Here is a 20,477-nt window from a genome sequence, read left to right on the forward strand (position 1 = left end):
TGGCAGTGTACATATGACATGTACATAATCACAAACACTCTCACACACACACACACTCTCTCTCTCTCTCTCTCTCTCTCTCTCACACTCACACACACACGCACGCGCACGGACACTGTGAGAGCAGGGTGCTGAGGACAGGCTGAGCGAGTGCGTGAGTGTGAGCAGCGATGGCTAAAAATAGCGCAAGCTAGCAGTGGTCTCGCGGTGACTGGAGCCCTGTGTCATCACCGTCCCCCGTCGTCACAGCAATTACACGCCCAGAGCGCCCCACTTTCCCCCTCACCCCACCCCCAAACAGACGAGCGAAAAAAAGAGACAGAGAGAGGGAGGGAGGGAGGGAGGAAGGGGGGGGGGGGGGGGGTGAACTGCTCGTCTCAAACCCAAAGACACATTCACAGCAGCGCTGTGCCTCAAAAGTAGTTAACAGAAAACAAAAACACATATGAAATGCTTCATTACGAAATGCTTCAGTGTTCAGGAGCTCGTAGACATTAGCGTCTCGTCCCACAGCTGCCTCTTGTCAGTGAAAACTAAAAGCGACATGCAGCTGAGGTCTAAGTGAAGCACAACACAACACACACTGCTGGCCTCAACATCAGGAGGAGGGGAGAAAAAAAGGCATATTTCCCTCTCCCACTCTCAACCAACCTAAGAGTGCTTCTCTCGTTAAGAGACCTGACAATAATTAGGCTGTAACTCCCAAATCATTAGGCTACACAAACACACAGAAAAAAGCCTGGGTGTCATGGCTGCACGTGGAGTGACTTACCATTGAGGAAACCAGCGTGTCGAGTTGACCACCAAACAGAACACAGCCTTGTCACAAACCAGCTGCTGGAGAGGAGATAGGGTGTTCCTGTTCTATGACATGCCCTTATTCACCTTCAAAGCTTTCCAATAATCATGTTATTGATCACGGGCCAGGGCAAGCGTGGTGTTTTGCTATCCCTAGGGCTTCAGAGTAGGACTACACACACACACTGGACAGCGCGTTGTGCGCAAACACACACACAGACACACACACACACACACACACACAATAGAGGCAAGCGAGGGACCACCCACCCGACGCACAACTGAGAGCGTTACCTTGGCGACGAGCATCTGTTGCTGGGCCTCGATTTGCTGCTGTTGTCGAGTGGCCATCTCCTGCAGCTCAGAAAGAGTGAGCTCCACACGAGGGTTCCCCACCTACACAGAGCAGAGAGAGACACAAGGAGGGAGCAGGGTGGAGAGAGAGAGAAGGAGGGAGAGAGAGAAGTAGGGAGAGGGAGGGGAAAAAAGAAAGAGTAAGAGAGAATGACACAAAGAAAGAGAAAGAGAGATGGGAAAAGGAGAGGGAGAAGAAAAGAAAAAAAGACAGAGTGAGGGACAGAGAGAAGAGAATGAGGGAGAAAAAAAAATAATGAGGGGTTAATGTTTGTCTCTCCTCCACCCCCACAGTAACACTGATGTGCAGGGGAGTCTTATGCTGTGGTCTGACCACAACCTCCAGCATCAGCACCTCTGCAAACAAACAACAACACAAGACCCTGAGTCAGAGGCCACACTGGAACAGACAACAGTCTCCAAGAACTGGATGTGGAAACTGACCATGGAGCAGCAAATGCACACACACAAACAGAAAAAGGAGGACTAATACATGGACTACCAACATATACAGCTTAATTGCAAGTGGCGTTTGGACAATACCCTACTATCTGACCTCTCTCTACAAACAGAGAGTCAGAAAGAGAAGACAAGATGGTGTGAAAGAAAGAGAGAAAAAGGACGGGATGAAAGACAGAGCCGAGTTGGTAAACAGGCTGGCGTGATATGAGGAGCAGGAGCGGGGGGTGGAGGGGTGGAGGGGTGGATGGAGGGACAGAAGCGCTGCCTCTGTCATTCTGCATTGGGGGAGATAAGAGCAAAGCCATCAGTCACCCGCTGGCACCCCAGCCGGGGCCGCGCCATCGTCATGGCAGCAGGACAGAACACTCACGCTGCACTGATGAAAGGAGGAAGAGAGGGAGGAAGAGGAGGAAGATATACGCAAGAAAGAGGAAGGGGAAACAGTGTGACACTGTAGCTGAAACAACACACCTGTCGAGATATGGTGGCTACAAACAATCTGGAGAAACTCAAAAAGTCAGTCAAAAGTCACTGGTTTACTGTATTATCTCCGGGTGCAACACAACCAGCCCACATCAGGGCACGAAGAAATTAAATGGCTGCAGTCCCCTTCATAGTTTCTGGGCTCTGGGCTGTGACATTCCTGCAAGCTTTGGAAGCAGCAGTTATACCAGGACCAAACCTGCTCCGAGAGCGAGCGTTTGAGATGAACATCAGAGAGCTCTCGGAAGACTAGCGAGGAGAGCGAGAACAGAACGCCCACACAAATCACAGGAAAGATGGAGCTAAAGCCATGCAGAGAGAGGCAGGGCGAGAGAACAGACTGAACTGATTTTGTGAACCCAATCCAAGAACAGAAACATTTTATAATTTTGAGAAGTGCATGGCAAAGAAAACAAAAAAGCCATGACTGACATCGCACTTGATTTTGTAAAATATACTATAAATATAGCAGAGCAGAGAAAAGAAAAGGAGAAGGAGTAGGTGTTCCTACCTATAGTGTTAGACTCCAATGAGATCTGACATGTTTTGGCACCACACACAGAGAATTAGAAAACTTCCTAGGATCCACCAAACTGACCCATCCAGCACCAACCTGACACTCTCACCCTCAGGGAAGCCACGGAAAAGGGAAGCCAGTCTACGACGGGACTTTGCCACCAACAAAGCTTATGCAACACTAAGGGCTGCCAACCTGGCACGGGTTATGCCAGTACGCAACAGACAGCCATTAGGCTCAATGTGCAAGCAGGTCAGGTCAGGCCAGGTCTGACTGTGCCACCCGACAAAGCTCCTGCCCATAGTGCGCCAGGTTAGATCAGTGCACTCGTCAGGGCTTGTGGTTTTCCATGCGCCAGCCAACAAGTGCCATAGGGATGATGCTGAGGTGGATAGCACAATCGCACAAGCCTCGTATAGGTAACTTCCATCCCAGGCAGCCTGGGAAAGTTTCTCTCGAGGTGTGTGTGTGTGTGTGTGTGTGTGTGTGTAACCATATAGTGAAGCGTCAGGGTATCTAAATAAAAAAACACTGTTTTCTCTAATCTGAATTTGTATATTTTGGTGGAGTAAGCAATCAAAGGGAAATGGCTTGGCCATCTCCTCACAGTTTTCATCATGTACATTTATTTTCAGTGATGTTTGCCAGAGTCAGACATCTGATAATCACAGAGCATCGCTTGTTTAAAGCCCTGCTGTTATGTAGGTCTCCTTGTAGGTCTGGGATAATGTCACGGAGTGGCGCTGGGTTGAATGTTCCCCCGATGATGACAAAGCTGGTAAATGTGGCCTTGCAAAGGCTTAGGTCACCCAACGCCTGCGGACTTAATCTATTTCCAGCTCCACATGTTCAGTGAAGAGCATTAATAGATATGGGTGTCTTGTTGTTTTCGTTGAATTCCTAACATGTGCAGCGGCGTTATGCCCAACTAACTAGGCTATGCCCAATTAACTTTGACCGGTGCAGTCCAGGTAGGGAGATGAAACATGCAGGAAATCACACCAAAGTAAAGATCCAGTCAAAAGTAACATCTTACAGTGATTTCTGTGTTGTAGAATGTATGTAACACACTTATGAGGTAATATTTGATCGAGTTGAAAAAAACTTCACAACCTTCATTAAACATATGCAATTCTCTGTGAGAAAACAAGCAGATTTCTGCCTATACTTTGAATCAACACTGACTTTAGGGTTGAAAATGAAAAACTGAAAATTGTGTTCTTCACTGTTTGATGTAGAACTACATTCATGAAATGACATGACGACAGACCTTTAGGCAGTCATATTAGGTAAACAGTTTTAAATGAAAAACACACTACCTGCTGGCTTTGACTCCAAGATATTCTGCAAGAGCGTAGTTTAATTGTGTTGCATTGTCCCTCAGACGTCAATTCCTCAACAACTTCCTGGTGTTTAAATTCCATTTTGTAAATAAAAACTGCTATTAAATTCTATAGCGAACAATCCCAACGACTGTTTGTAGTAGTTCAATTTGGATATAAATAGAAGAGCTCAATTATGTCTTTGTTTGCTGGAGAGTAATAACGGGTTCCCTCATCACTCACTCGACCACACGTTCTGACGATGCTGCTCCATCTCATCCTCTCTTCCTACCCACCTATCAATACGGAATGGTTGTGCCCCACTATGGCTGAAGGGCAGGGCATGCTGAAAATAAATATCCAGTGGATTTTGCCAGCAGGAAGAAATGCAATCAGGTCAGTCTAAATCTACATGATGAATTGAACTTAGTATTTCAGTTGGAATATTGCCTTAACTACTGTTAAATTACTTTCCCCCTTTAAAAAAAAAAAAAAAAAAACACCACACACATCCCTGTGACAAGGGTACATTCCGGCATGCATCGTTTAAATCCTTGTTCACTCAATGTTCAAGTGTTGGGGGAAAACTTCTCGTCCCATTTTCACAATTTGCTAGTGTCTACTTTGGGGAATACTTAAAATGAGTCATAAAGCACCCACCTCATTTCTCTCTGGTTTAAGTTAACGGAACTTGCCATGCTCAAGCTATTCCTTGAATGTCTGGTACCAGGAACAACTTAATGCGAATGAATCAGAGAAGGTATATGTGTAATGCCTTCATCCCCATGAAATTACCCCAATTAAAAACAAAACCTTTTTATAAAAAGTGTCCGATTACAAATTTCAGTAGCACTAAGAGAACACAAATTCACAGGGGGAAAAAATTCCATGTAGTATTTCTTTGCTTTAGAAATAAATATTGGGGAATTAAACTTTCGCATCAGGCTACACAAATGCCTTCAGAGTGCCATGCCGGTGTAATACAAACCAGAACTGACATATTCAGTACCGTACGTGTCTTTGTTCTGGTGTAAATATCATCTGGACATTTGCTTGTCGCTGGTAGCTACCTTCCATGGACACACCAGCCTGAGGCCTGGATCTAGGCAGGCAGGAAGTGGGGGATGTGCGCATTAGCCAAGGACTCAAATGCACATACTGCCTCCCAACATGAATCTGGAGTATTAATAGTCACACAAATGCCACCGTTTTGCAGGCATTCTGCTGTGCAGGCTCAAAAGATGGCTGGGTCTTTTCAGTTTTGACAGAGGCCTGGAAGGGACAAACAGAGGACAAGCACTGACATGTAGGCTAATGAAGATCAGAATGCTTCTTCCCCTTAAACAAACAACTCATCGTGCGATATGAAAACTCATCCAACGAGAGGTGGTTAAAATGAAAATATCCAGGATTCTGGAAAGAAATGAAGGTCACTACTGTGTACTACAGCTGTTGCACTTTCATAATGATTAGCATTAGATTAAGGCGAGCCGATCAATTCCATTTGTGTCGACTGTGCACAGGGGAAGAGGAAGAAGCGAGGAAGAAGCGACGCAGAAGCAACCAAACAGCAGTACAGCATAGTTCAGTTCAGTTCAGTTTAGGATCAATGCAGTCAGGGCCAGGGCCAACAGTAGGCTCTTTTGTCACAGGGTTGAGTGGTACGTTGGCAGGCCTCCCAATTTCATTAGGCTTCGACGAGGACGCCCTGACTCGATTTGTAGGGAGAGTGATTCATGGCTTACAGGGCGACTGTGCCAGCCTCTGTTTGCACACACGGGACACTGGCTGGATCACATCATCACGCGGGCGCTCGGAGAGACAGACAGAGACAGTCGCTATGGCAATAGAGCAACAAGGAACTCCACGGACGCAAGCTTTAATTGGATTACCCAGATGTTCCTGGGCTTGAGCAATACGAATAGACACGCTCTCTCTCACTGACTGGTGCCTCAAAGCGAAACATGGCTAAGGATTCTCTCAGGTCAAAGGTCTCGTCTGACCCAGACCTCCACACCTGCGAGACGGCCTGTCTGCTTTCCAGTGGAAGTACCTGAACAAACAGCCTGAGGTCTCTAAAGGGCAGGAGAGAGGCCAAACACACATCAGAAGCTTCCTATTCAGAGAAGAGGAACGTTGTCAGTAATCGAGCTGGTAACCAAACAAGCTTGAACCAATTACAGGGAAACAAACCCGCCTGAACATACCTCAGGGCAATATCTGGGCATGTTTTAGGGTTCAGATGAGGGCACTTCAAACCTTAAAGTCAAACAGTTCTCCCAACCTCGACAAGCATCGGGGGGAGTTCCTCTGTAGGTCCAATGTCACTACACTAGTAAAAAAAAAAAAAAGGAAAAAAAAAGCATGCAATGGGGGGTCTAATGGAGTAAGCCTGAGGGACTGGATCCTGCTGATCCTCATCGTGGCTTGCATGCAAACAGTGCCCTGGCCCTGTGTGTTGAGAGTCCTCTGCCTCTCATCCAGGGCAGGACAAAAGAAGAAGGTCAGTGGGTAGGCTGAAAGGCCCTGTAGTTTTGATGTTGAGAGCGAGCCACTGACACTGACAAGGACTCTCAGTGCAAGCAGAGGTGTAAAAGGCACGAGGACGATTTGTAAGTATTAAAATGCTCTACCTACCCCTCGCTCACAGAGTGGGAATGGTTAACTTTTGAAATAAGTGTGATTTCATTACAATCGTGTTTTACTAATGAAATCTTCTGGCCTGTTGCTCGCAAACTAAACCATCCCATCAGGAGAGGATTTATGCTGTAGACTGGTCAATCTTTCTCTAGGGGATTGCAATGTAGATATGTCAATACATACACAGGCAAAGATCTGCCGCCTTATTAAAAACATTTACGGGAAATCCAGATTGCCTCTGCCTTCTTCAGTCCCAGAGAGCAGATTAAATGGCAGAGGACATCTGGCCAAAACCATCCTTATAAATACTCAAGGGGGGAGGAAACAAAAGGGCAAGATGCAGTATACTAATCTTTTTCAGGGGGGCTGAATGGATTGCCCCACTAAAGACACTGCATCTTTTTCTTCCACTGCTCTCAAAGGGTGGTTTGGCAAAAGCATGCTGAAACCACATCAAACTGCTCCATTCTGGGGGAAAATGCCAACACAGGTGGTTTCATTGAAACCCTGACTATGCACAGGGGCTAAGCTGACTTGCTAGAAAAAAAATATGTTGCAATCACTTGAAAGAAACTAGCATTTGCCCAGTGTAGATCATTCATTCTCCCTGAATGGGACACTTCAATTTACTAGGAACAGAACAGAGGCTTTTTCTTTGAAAGAGCCTAATTAAAAAGAACACAGATTACACTGACATCATACTTGCTCAGAAAGATGACTAAAAGGCACCTTCGTGCACCACACTTTAAACTATGTGAAGACTAGACTCCAAAGATATTAAAAGGGACTCTAGCTGAGCACAGGAGTAGAGAGATAGGTTTTTAGCATAAGCCTCCTTGGCCTAACGGTAAAATGCACATACTTGGATGAAGTGAAAAGCACCCAAAAAGCAAGCCCCCCAAAAATCTACTACTAGGACAGAAAACAGTCCAAATACTTCAGTTGCTGATACCAACCAACAACAAGTACTTGGAAACTAGCAACAGCAAACATCTGAGAGCGCCCACCCTTGAGACAGCGACCTACAGACATTAAAAACAAAGTCAACTGTAAAGTCCGAAACTTCCCAGTTAACTTGCTCAGTTTAAAAATTGTGCATTATTAAATGCAAAAAGTAATATCCTGCATCAAGAAGCATGTGACTTGTGCAACCATGCATTACACCCTTAGAGGAGTAAATGCAATTTGGTCCGGCTCAGAAATAGGTCACCGAATCTTAAAGAAGCACATATGAAAACTGTGTGAGCAATCCTAAAACAACAATGATAGAAGTAATGACAGTCTCCAACTGGACAATAAATAAACGATCCCCTATGTGCACTTAGGGGACCTAGACTCCTCATAGCCGTGTTTGGCTCCCTTACCTTATAGCACGCCCCTCCCAAGCCTCGGCGAGCAGATCCTGGCAGTGTGGATGTTAGATCTGTCGTGCCGAGCAGGAGGGATGGGAAGATGGGGAGATGAATCGGACGAGAGCGGACGGGGAGGGGACAAGCGAGGAGCGGAGTGGGGAGGATGGAGGAGGAGGAGGAGGAGGATGCGGGTGGGGGTGGGGGTATAGACGGAGATGGGGGGGGATGGCTGACTAAACTCCAGCGAACACGCCCCTCTCTGAGAAAACCCCGCTGGCGAACGCAAGCATGCTCCAGCGCACTCGAGCGACACAGCCTCGCTGATGAGGCCCACAGGAGTAAACAAGTGAGCGCAAAAGAGGAGGAGGGAGAGGGAGAGGCAGCGAGCAAGTGTGAAAGAGGGACAGAGACGGAGCGAGAGACAGCGATGGATAGTGAGGGACGGCTAGACCACAACTGAGGACATGGCAGGGAGGATGAACGGGAGAAGCCCCATATACAGCCCTTGCTAGAGGCTGGGCACGTGTCTAGGGATTACCAACACTGCGACGGGGTGGGTGTGGCTGTTGCTAAGTGTAAGTGTGTCCATTATGCGCACGCGTGTGTTTATCAGTTTGTGTGTGTGTGTGTGTGTGTGTCTGTGTGTGTGTGTGTGTGTGTGTGTGTGTGTGTGAGACGAGTCTCTTTGAGAGCACTCTGAGAAGGGCTGAGGGGCTGGCGGAGAAAAGCCCCTCCTCTGGCAGAGCAAGCGGATAACGAGGATGGTGATCCTCTTAGAGCAGCGTTATGTCATGAAACTAGTGTAATCCTTAAAATTATATAGAAAGAACCAGGATGGCCACGAAAACAGCGCTCCTCTGCACTTAATGACCAACCACCAACACACACCCCCCCACCCACACACACACACAGACAGACACACAACACAGGGTCATGTTGTAACACCCATTGCCAATCCTCATTGGAATCATGTGTGATCCTCATCCTCGAAGAGATGGAGTGGGGAGGGGGGGTTAAGAAATTGATTGCATTTACTGAGAGGGAGACGACTAAGCCAACCCTTAATAAGTTGCCCAACAACAAGGCGTCATCCGATTAAATGGCCCAAACAAATATAGCAGCGTTTAAGGGAGGCCAAACAACTCCTCAAGACCAAGCTTGAGCCCTGCGGCGTCGGAAGGCCTGTCTGAAAGAGGACCAATGACATTGACCATTGGCACAGTCTTTGAGTCTGCCCAATACACTTCACACCCATTACTCGCTGTTCGGTACTCCATCACTTGAACATCAGACCAACTTCATTAATGAAAACTGGTGGATGACAAATACATGGCCATGACCTCCAGCCAAAAATTCACGTGTAGTTGATGTAGCTCACTTGCAGTTCACATGTAGTTCACGCCGACCTCAATTAAAAGCTGGCTGTTTGTGAAATTGGCTCCCGATCCATCACGAGATTCAGTAACTAAGTCAGTCACATCAAGGAGCCAAATGCATTAAACCGCTCGCCCGATGCCAGCCAGTGGAGGTTTAACAGGCATGAATGAGATGGAGGAGCACCACGTGGGTGCTGTGCTTCCTGCCTGGCTGCTGGATTTTTTTTCCCTCCTCTGGCAGCAATCTCTGGAGCTCCCCACCTGACAGCTGGCAGGATGGTGCTAATTGGGAGCGTTGCGTAGAGCCACGCTTAAGTTAGCACCACTAGTGTGACTGCTTCGCTAATCAGCTCACTTGGTCGTCGTTGTCGCTGTAGTCGTCGCTGTCGTCGTCGCTGCAGGAGCTGCCCCTGGAGTCTGAGCTCAGTCTCTTTCCAACAACTGGTTGCTGAGAGCAAAGACGTGTGGGGGGGTGGGGGGGGTGGGGGTGGATGACTGAAGACAGCAGGACGAGCAGTTCCATTGCCGTCCTTCAGTCACACAAAGTCTTTTTCGTGCTGAGGCGATGCATCCATCCATCCATCCATCTATCCACCCTCTACTTTCCCTAAAGGTGAAATTAGTTTCGCTTCGGAGAACGCGACTCTTGATTTTGCCTGAATCTGGGACAGATGTTTGCAAAAGAGGGGTAGAAACGCCCGTGGACGCAAGCGTCACTAAGTGGACTACAGTCGAGTGCTATTAAACACACACACACACACACACACACCACAGTTCAGTAAAAGAGTGTGAGGCACGCACTGAAGTGGAGTGTTTCACATATAGTGCGGGTTGCCATGGCAAGGCAAAGCAAAGCTGCTCACTGATGAAGATGAAATAAGCAAAGGCCATGCACAAGTGGAACTCATGTTGTACAGTCATGTGAAAGACATCACAAGTTGTGTTTCACTTCAAACGCCAGGACTCCTAATCAGTGACACAGTGCACTGTAAGGTAGTCAGTCCATGAAATGAAGTGATGCATAGTTGAACACAGCATTGAATCAGATCAAAATGGGGCAACGTTGCTCGGGAAAAGCTGCCAGTGTGTACAACTGAAAGTCTAGTATTTCTGATTTGAAATTGAAATGTGATTATATTAAATAATAACGTTTGTGTTTGGTGAAAATTTACACTCAGGTTTACCTCGGACTCAGAGTTGTGTATAAGTATCATTTTATTCAACAACAATGGTCGGGCTCACTCATGTCCTGGCAGACAAGAGAGAGGCCCGGGCCTACTCCCATTCTGCAGCGGATGAGAGAAGCAAAGTTAAACACATCACACAAGGTTTATACAGAAAGAAGTTAGTGTTCTCTGATGCCAAAGCACTCTGTCAGCAGAGATAACCACGTGGTGGGTCGCTCACGTCCGAGGTCATCTTGCTATGCTTTTTGCAACGCAATGCATCAGCAAGGCAGAAAAGAAGGACTACTAGTTCTTCTTATCAGCCCTTGCTGACAAACACACACACACAGAAGGTACACTTTTAAGCACATACAGAGAAAGAAACGTCATGTTTCAGCTCACAAAGGCATATGATTAACACACATATATACTTGATTTAAAGCAGCAATAAGGAGTTCTGTTCCAAAACTAGCATGCTTACTACCTAAAAGGCATGCAAAAACCTTGCAAACACCACCAACAGCCCAGTTGACACTGATAGAAGCTTGCCAACACAGTAACTGGTGTCTTTTGCCAGTATAGCTGGCAATGTCATGCTGTGAAAGCTTTTCTTCCATTCTTGCAGGGTATTCCAGCACGTATACAGAACTACATAGGGCATATCCTAGATGGCTAGTGGGAAAGACCAAGGTGTTTATCTGTCCTTCACATGACTATCACATCACATGACTATGCTATCAAAATGAATTTGAGGATGGTACCAAAACTAGTTGCCTATAAAACCATACCTCAAAACCATTAGTTTAACTTCAGGTAATAATGTCAGACGGTTTTGCCTTAGGATCATTGACTCGCTTGGTTTGTCGCAGCCACAAAAACAAATTAACATAAATTATGAAGATGAAATAAGCAAATGCTTTCAGCCAATGCATGGTATTTATGCAAAACAAGATTTGACTTCCGTCTTAAATGTCAGACGGTTTTGCCTTTGGCTTGCGACATACCAAGTGAGTCAATGATCCCATCATGAGCAGAATTTAAAAAATGTAACGTAATTCATTTTCCAAATTGTGCAAGAGTAAAAAAAAAAAAAAAAAAGAAACTCATGTTGTGCTCAAAATTCATTTAGATGAGTAACACATGCATAACCCAATTTCACACACAGCCACATCTGACATCCAAATATGTTCCAGTTTGGTGGAGTGGACAGAGGTTTATCTGTCTACAACCCTCAGAAGGAGGCCTTCAAAAAGGGAATGGATCTGCTGAGGACAAGGTGACCTCTAAGTTAGCAATGTATTTTAATGGCATTGCAGAAGACTTAAGATTTCTTATCAAAACCTTGAGTGTATCTGGATATGTATAAAACCTTGAAGAGTGTTGGCGCATGACATGGAGGGGAACAGAAGAATAATCATTCTAGTCTGACTGAGAATATGTGTCAGTCATTTCAGCACTGATGTTAAACACACGGGTGTGGAAATCAATCAAGCACAAAATCAAGAGGTAAACAATGCCGGTGGTGTGAACGTACCCCGTTCTCGTTGTGCTTTTCTGAGCTGGAGCCACTCCATCTGCTACTGTGGTCCTGAGATTGTTGGCTGCCTGCAAACGGGAAAGAAAGAGAAACGCACACACAGAGAAGTTAGTTTCACAGTCGGGGCGAGACTTGAATGGTTACCACCCACCCACACACACACAGACAGGGATTTGGGTTTCAGAGGCCTTGTTATGTGTTTGTGCTAGGATCCACATGAGGGAGGACCCCCCTCTTCTGTCTCTGCTGATCAGCAGTGATAAGAGTCACCTAACTCGCTCAACACGACAAGCTGGGAATGTTTGTGCGACGGGAGACATGTGACTTTGGGATGCATTCAGAAAGGAGTGCTTTTAGTGGATTACAGCACATCCAGGAGGGCGGCGCTCTGCCGAAGCCCTTTCTGCATTAATCCAGAAGGGCAGCCGACGGGGGGTGGTGGGAGGACAACTAGGGGGTAATCCTGTCTAACCTAGAGAGAGAGAGAGAGAGAGAGAGAAAGAAAGACAAAGACAGAAAGAAAAGAACGAAAGAAACAAAAGAGAGGGAGAGAGAGAAGGAGAAACACAGTAAGAAAGAAAGAAAGAGAGAGAGAGCGCTGTGCGAGAGAGAGATGAAACAAGGAAGTGCTTGTGCAGGGATGGATGATGTGGCCTGTGACAGAAGTAAAAGTGTGGGATGATGACATCACACAATAAAAGGTGTCACATTTAAAGGACAGGGAGTCAGGAGGACAGACGGGACAGGGAAGACTCAGAGAAGGGACTGGTATGGGAAAGGCGAGACAGGAGGGCTGGAACCACAGCACAGATGGAGAAGGAGGATTGGAAACCGGGAAGAACATGAGAGATAGACAGTTAACAGACAGAGAACAACAGGAGATGATGTATGTGAAATGTATGTGGAGTGAGAGAGAGAGAGTGAGTGAGTGAGAGAAAGAGAGGGGGATGAGGTCAGAAACTGGGGAGGGAGGGCAAGGAAGAGAATGGAAAGTTTGAGAGAGAGAGCATAAGACAGAAAAGGAAAATAGGGGAAAAAACAATAACACAGAGAGTGTATGAGAGAGAATAAGAGTAGAAACTGAAAGAGGACTGTAGAGACAGGGAGGAGGAGCATGATGGACGAACAGACAGAGAAACAGACAGACAGACAGACGGAGAAAGAGAGAGAGAGAGAGAGAGAGAGAGAGAGACGGTGGGGATGTGCTGGATGAGGGCCTGTCACTGGGAGGGTGACAGCCGGCCGCTCAGTGGAGGGTGATGGGACCGTTTTACACCCTCCACTGGAGACACTCGCGTTCCAGCTCACTGGAGCCAAGCGAGGCCAGCACAGCCTCAAACACTGCCCTCAGACCAGCCCCACACAGAGTGAGAGAGAGAGAGAGAGAGAGAGAGAGAGAGAGAGAGAGAGAGAGAGAGAGAGAGAGAGAGACAGAGAGAGGCAGAGAGAGAGAGGCAGAGAGAGAGAGAAAAGGGAGAGGGAGGGGTGGAGAGAGAGAAAGAGAGAAAGAAAGAGAGAGAGAGAGACAAACACTGCCCTCAGCCCAGCCACACACACAGGAAGAGAGAGAGCGAGAGAGGGACGGAGAGATGTGCGTTTAATATATTCTATGATTCTGGATTTCAAGGTTTTTCCTATGTGTCTGTGTTCGAAGCTTTGCAATATTATTTTCCTTTACATGGTCATGCAAATAAAGTGTGTTGAATCGAGCAAGAGAGAGCAATAGCTTGTTACTGATATATTTTATCTCTTGCCCAGTCATTAAAAATGATAAGCTATCAAATCAATGAATACAGTTTATGTTATATAAGCCTTTAAATTTATAACCATATTGTTTGCTATGGTGTCAATGATATTTCTTTGAATGCAAACCAAACATTCAAATCATTCCAATTTGCAGGATTCTGGAGTCCTTAAGTGTGCTGGCTTGAGCACATGTAAATGTAAGTGTGTGTATCTGTGTGTTGACAAATGGACGTGTGTGTGTGTGTGTGTGTTTACGTGTACGAGTGTGTGTGTGTGTGTGTGTGTGTGGGGGGGGGGGGGTCAGGGTCAGCGGGAATGCCAGCTCTGTGTGCCAGGAGGGCCCGAGGGGTCACAGACGTAGTGTCCAAATATGGAGTAAGCCACTTAGTTACATAACCCCCCACACACTCTTAACCACTTCACAGCTAAGACCCTTAAACCCTGCACTCCTGCAGAGACTCAATTAAGACCTGACCAATAAATACACCAAATAAATGAATAAATAAATAAAACAAAAGGCAAATAGATATTCAACTTCCTAGAGTGTGCTCTCGCGGCTTCTTTGTGAACATGCAGATGTGTCTGGCGAAGCCCGGAGAGATGGAAATACTAAGGGCCCTTACAGTTGCTGAAGATGGAGGAAGAGATGGATGCACGCTCTGAGCTCATTCATGATCACTGATTGGCAGTCTCCACAAGTGAATGGAGGGCAATCAACATGCAGATTCTCCTTTTGTGTGTGTGCTGCCTGTTTCCAGTAATAGTCTTTGCCACTGCAGTCATGTGACCTTGAAAGGAGACGGCAGACCTCATCAAACCGATCCCCTGAAGCTCTGGAAAACTAGCCTGGCCCGTTTCCTTGTGCTCGAGGCGAGACGCCTGCTATCAGACCGTAAGCATGAAGCAATTTCAAAACACATACGTTTGGTATCTACTAATTGTTATTATGTAAGGCTTATTGCTTTAATTGACGCCAGTCATGGAAGTGTTCTTTTTCCGAGTGACAAAAACTGAAGGAACGGAGACTACTGAGGAAACAGCAGTGGCCTTGCTAAGGCAGTTTGGTTTGGTTTGGTATGGCTTACAGTCCCATCTCATGGTCATGTGACAAACTGAGGTAAAGAGACTGGTTGGTTTGTGAGTTATGAAGGTCAGCACAGGTGCACGAAGACCCACTGAACATTCCTCACCTTGGTCGCTGTTCTCGTTAGGCGAGTCTTCGTGCCGCAGGAAGAACTTCACCTCCGGTTTCCTGGAGCCCCATTTCTGCAGGTGGTCGTACATCATGTGATCAAAGGGGATGGCCCTCTCTGTGGAAGCACAGGAAAACACAGAATCACACGAGTGAAAAGCAAGTTGCCTGAATAATACATCACATCTGCATACATTTGGCAATATGTTGGAGCCCAATTAATTTAAGATCTGTTTAATTGGCCTGAGGGAGGTCTCCTGCTGAGAACGGAAGATAGAGAGATAGAGACAGTGACAAGAGAGTGAGTGAGTTTGCAAGGGAAAATGTAGTACAAGAGAAAAGAGAGTGAGTACACAAGTGTGAAAGAAAGAGAAAATATGTTTAGCCCAAGAGGAAGACCCCCACTGAGCACGAGAGAGAGAGAGAGAAAGAGAGAGAGAGAGAGAGAGACGGAGGGTGAGAGAAAAGAGATAGACAAAGAGAGGAAGAGTTTGAAAGAAAGACAGAGAAGAAAGAGGAAAGGAGAACTGCAAGGATGGCGAATCAAAAGAGGAGATGAACGCCATCAGGTCGACAAAAGCACGGGAATTGTGTTTAACCTGTGCAAATGAACTGCCCTGAGAGCCAGACAGCGGGAGAGAGAGAGAGAGAGAGCGAGAGAGAGAGAGAGAGAGAGAGAGAGAGAGAGGGAGGAGAGAGAGGGAGGGAGGAGAGAGAGGGAGAGGGAGAGAGAGAGGGAGAGAGAGGGAGGGAGGGAGAGAGGGAGGGATGGAGGGAGAGTATAAGAGTTTCAGAGGGGCTTCAGACATCAAAGCCACAGAGGAGCACAGAGAAGACTGCAGCGCCACCGCGGGCCCACGGGCTGGGACACACAGAAAGACAAACACATGAAAGGAGGAGAAGAAGAGGAGAGCAGGAGGAAGGAGCACAAACTGTAGACGACTGGGAGATGGGGCGTGGACAAAGACTTTAGAACACTAACCAAGATATAGCAATGAAATTGCTTTTCTCTAAATAAACAATATGTGTGCTGTATTACTGTCTATGACTGAACAAAAAACGGCACAAAAAACGTGTGGATTATGATAAATATCTCCAAACGACCCTTAACCCCTGCATAGTGAAATAATGGACGATGTTTTGGTGAAATCGCAGAACTCTCCCCATGACTTCAATGGGGAAAGGGCTTTCTCTTGTCTGCATAAAGGGGGATAATCCCCATCCCCCTTGCAAACAGCAAACACGGAAGTGGTCATACGGTTGAGGCTCTCGTTCTGCCTCTATCCGCTCTGGCCTGAACATCAGGGATCAAAGGGGAGGGCAGAGAACAAACATGGCTGTGTGCCAGAGGAATGTGGTTTGGGGGGGGGGGGGGGGGGGGGGGGTAATAAGGTGGGGTCGGCAAGGGAGAACATATACCAGACTCTCTAAACAGGTGGAGGCCCACCTGAGCTCATGACTCCCCCAACCAACCACGGTGGGAAAGAGAGAGAGAGGCGAAACTGATAAGAGAAAGAACGGGCTTAGAAAAACATGAAGATAAAAAGAGAAGAAGAAAAGGGGCTGGAGGACAGGAGAAAAACCTCAAAGGCACAGTCCCAGACAAAGGCCAAATAACAGGGTGCACTGCGGTAGAACGGAGATAGCACAGATGAGAGATGAGAGATGAGATTGGTGCTGCAGGGTTGACAGGGCCAGAGGGAGAGCAGGACAGGTGCATACCGCAGCCCTGACTGACTACAGGTGACTATCGATGCAGTTTGACCCCCACTGCCATGGAGACGACCTCCTGACTTGTTGGCAGGCTTTTCATGATCAGATACTCAGGCTGCAGTGTCTTCTCACAATCCCCTGGTAATGCCTGTGCAGAAGTAATTCTGAAGGGGACTGAAATGTTTTCCAAATGTTTTGAGAAAAACTGAGACACCATGACAAACGACATTTGAAGGAGATACGCCCTCTTCCACTACGGACATCTGTCAACATGCACAATCCCACAATCCACTCGGCTTCTACAAGGATAGACACACCCCAAAATTGAGGTTTGGTAACACCACATTCCTGAGCATAAAACAAATCAAAACAAACGCTCTGGGAGGCTGCTTGTTTGGCTAGGTTGCGCAACACGTTCCCAGCATGCAGTGCTTCCACGAGAAGTGAAACTTCTACACTTCAGAAGTGAGTGGGCTTTTGATCCCACTCTTGTCCTGCTCAGAACTGCCTTTGAGTAGCACTCCGTGGGACGATAAAAGACTCCTCTTTCTCTGTTGTCTGCTCAGGGTCAATTTCCATTCCAGCCTTTCAGAGAAGGCCCCTGCACATACATTGCTTCTTTATCAGGTAAACACTAAGTAAACAGGAACAGGACCCTCTGTGTGTGTGTGTGTGTGTGTGTGTGTGTGTGTGTGTGTGTGTGTGTGTGTGTGTGTGTGTGTGTGTGTGTGTCTGTGTGTGTGTGTGTGGGCAGAGAGGAACACGCAACTGGACACATATAGACAAACTCACAAGTGCATACAGACGCATATATGCAGACACACACATCCACAAACACACAAGCGCACACAGACGCATATATGCAGACACACACATCAGCAAACACAGCCGAGAAGATACACACAAACACACAGAGACGCATATATGCAGACACACACATCCACAAACACACAAGCGCACAGAGACGCATGTTTGCAGACACTCACCGTTGCCTCGCCACACCTCGGCCAGGTGGCAGCCGCTCTCGCCGGGCTCCCTGCAGAACTCCACCACGTCACGGCACGACGTCTCCGGTGTGATGGGCACCTCGGACACCGCCTGCTCGCCATCGTTTAGGTACACGGTCAAGATCATCTGCAAGGACAGGAACAGGAGGGAAGCAAGAGGACAAGACGGTATCGGTCATGTCATGTCAATACCAACAGCTACTGAGAGCATTAAGGGAGAGTGGGGCATATTGTCTCAATTTTCAGTTTTTCTCACCGCAAATGATACATCATACTGGTGAAAATGAAAGACGTTTTTGGCAAATAGGTCATGTTCATTGTATTGTAAAATAATATTTCAGACTAAACGCAAGTCAAAGACCTATGCTCTACCAGCATACTTTGAAGTCATAATTCTGGCATCACATGAACTGCCACTCCTGAGGCAGCCTACACGCATCATATGCCATTTGCTGCATCTCACACACTGAACCCATTGGTACAACTATGGTAGAGAGAGAGAGAGAGAGAGAGACTATCATTTTAAACTCTCCCCTTCATAGAACGATGGTCTTTGTTGCAGAAAGACGTTCAAGGAAAATCCCCACTTGGCCCCAGAGGTGGAGCAGGATGGTGCACTGTGTTTGTGCTGGCCTGGCTGCCCTGTGACAGGCCAGAGATGGATAAGGCTGCAGTGCAGAATCTGAGCAGAGTGGAGCAGGAGACAGGGCTGGAGATAGAGACAGGGACTGAGACTGAGACTGTGCTGGAGATAGAGACAGAGACTGAGACTGAGCCGGTGCTGGAGACGGAGAGGAAGACAGAAGTGGCGCTGGCTCACACCACAGAAAAGAGCTGCGTGTGGGAGCATTTACTGCTGGGCAAGTGTCATGCGCGAGGATAATGAGTGACTAGGCAGTTCCAATATGTGGCAACGCCAGGCTGTGGTCATTTCAACAAGACCATGAAACGCGGCTACCCGAGGCCATCACAAGAAGATCTAGTCCCTTATGCTCCATGTTATGATTTAGGCCTGTTGTACAACACCATCGATTCCACAACTAAGCACTTTAAGAATTTTATAAACTCTAATTATGAACTTCATAAATACAATTATAATTTTACAATTGAGAAAATTTGTCTTCATGTTCACCTTCATCTTTCAACTGTGAATGAAAACAAACCACCCTTTCAACAAGAGACAGGCATCCAACAAGAGGCTGGAACATCCACAACAATCAGTAAGAACACCACTTCTCGAACATCACAGATGCTGGTGACAAGCAGGATTAGCTTACCAGTGTGTCATGCAAAACAAACAAACAAACAAACAAACAAACAAAAAAACGTGGACACAATACTATTTACCGCAGACGTAATCCAAGTCAAGACAAATCCAAGCCAACATTCAAGGCTAATTATAGATGGATCAGACAAACTGCACAGCAAACAAACAAACAAACAACTCCATGAACACACAGCGACGTCATGTACTTGGAATAACCAACGCCTCAATGTGGCCGACTCCATCCATCAACATGCGGTCAGGAGATTCTGTGTTTCTGACAACCCAGAGTGGGGAGGGGCCAAATACATGCACAGATGTACATCAGTCACCGGTTGGTGCCAGGCTTCTGTGTCCTAACTAGTCTTAGCTTGCCTGTGTACAAGGCAGCACATCAACTCAAATGAAAATCACAACAAGACACAATGGTGACTGAGAACATGATGCACTAATGGAGGGTTTTAAAGTTTCTGCCAGCTCTCCAAGATATGTTGAATTTAAGCTTTAAGCTTTTGAAAAGTGACACACCTCAAATTCAAAGGCTTACTTGTTTTCAGAGCTAGAAACACCATCACTAAAAACAAATAACATGTGATTAACTCTGTGATCTTGGCACTATTCATGTTCACAATACAAGCAATATTTCAGTCAGAACAAAAGAAGTGTGGGCTTCATCCATTATGTGCTTTCAAAGACCATTGAAATACTCAAATGTACCACACTTTTACAATTGCCACATCAAATTCTTCTAGATTAATCAGTAACCCTTGCAGAATACAGGTTTTATTTTATTAATTTGTAGAGGAGACTATGAGTTACACTGTGGAGTTCAGTTTATGTTGCATGCTTAAAACTCGGTCTGACTTAACATAGTCATGATAAGGGCCTCAAACATCACACACAGTACACAAACTCAACTTCCCTAGCCATTTTTGCCAATTCCATTTTGATGCAGATTCATAATTTTCTAATCCATTTCTCATTTGTATTTGGATACTCATAATATCGTGATGGAAACATTACAATGTCGTTCTGAGGGTGACTTGCCTCCTTTTCCACAGCCCAAAATCACTAAAAATAACATAAAATCAAAACTTGTTTTGACGTTGCAGACGCCCAGTGCAATGTCACTGATAGGACCCCTGGTAAGTTAGCTACAGGGCCAGCATGACACAGGAGACCTCTTCTGCCTTCCCCAAATCACAACACTGCTCTCGGGCTGCTGGTGGAAGCGGGTGGACGGGGGTGGGGGTGGGTCGTGTTAGCCCTTAAATCCTCCATAACTCACACTTCCCCATGACACGATCTCGGGAGTCACTCTCCTCTTCTGGCTGGCCTCTACACTTATGTCAATCCCATAAGCCCCTGCCTCAGTGGATATGTCTCCGGTTGAGTGACGGGTAGGACAGAGACAGGAGGTAGTACAACACCCGTGCGTGACCCCTTGCGCTGCCACACATTGTAGACATCACATGTTGTATGTCTGGTCATAGGGGTCATCCCTTCCCTCTCTTGAGAACACAAGAAAACCCGCCCCCACCCTTACGC

At 46.6% G+C, this 20,477-nt stretch overlaps 1 protein-coding gene across 7 annotated transcripts in view; it reads right to left on the reverse strand.

Annotated features, from left to right (window-relative positions):
• The window catches only part of ppp1r13bb (protein phosphatase 1, regulatory subunit 13Bb), a 52,808-nt gene that overhangs the window by 17,298 nt on the left and 15,033 nt on the right, over positions 1 to 20,477 (reverse strand). For 4 of the 7 annotated variants that reach the window (XM_031581975.2, XM_042709954.1, XM_031581973.2 and 1 more), the window contains exons 3-6: positions 17,645 to 17,792; positions 14,944 to 15,063; positions 12,005 to 12,075; positions 1,093 to 1,194 (exon numbers count right to left, since the gene is read on the reverse strand). In XM_031581975.2, the coding sequence (XP_031437835.1) occupies positions 1,093 to 1,194; positions 12,005 to 12,075; positions 14,944 to 15,063; positions 17,645 to 17,792 (441 nt within the window). Of the gene's footprint in view, positions 1 to 772; positions 1,005 to 1,092; positions 1,195 to 2,608; positions 2,840 to 3,933; positions 4,843 to 12,004; positions 12,076 to 14,943; positions 15,064 to 17,644; positions 17,793 to 20,477 lie in introns of those variants that run through there. The other 3 variants (XM_042709955.1, XM_042709956.1, XM_042709957.1) reach the window with 3 other exon arrangements.

The sequence above is a fragment of the Clupea harengus genome, chromosome 15 (assembly GCF_900700415.2).
Source record: "Clupea harengus chromosome 15, Ch_v2.0.2, whole genome shotgun sequence".
NCBI lineage: Eukaryota > Metazoa > Chordata > Actinopteri > Clupeiformes > Clupeidae > Clupea > Clupea harengus.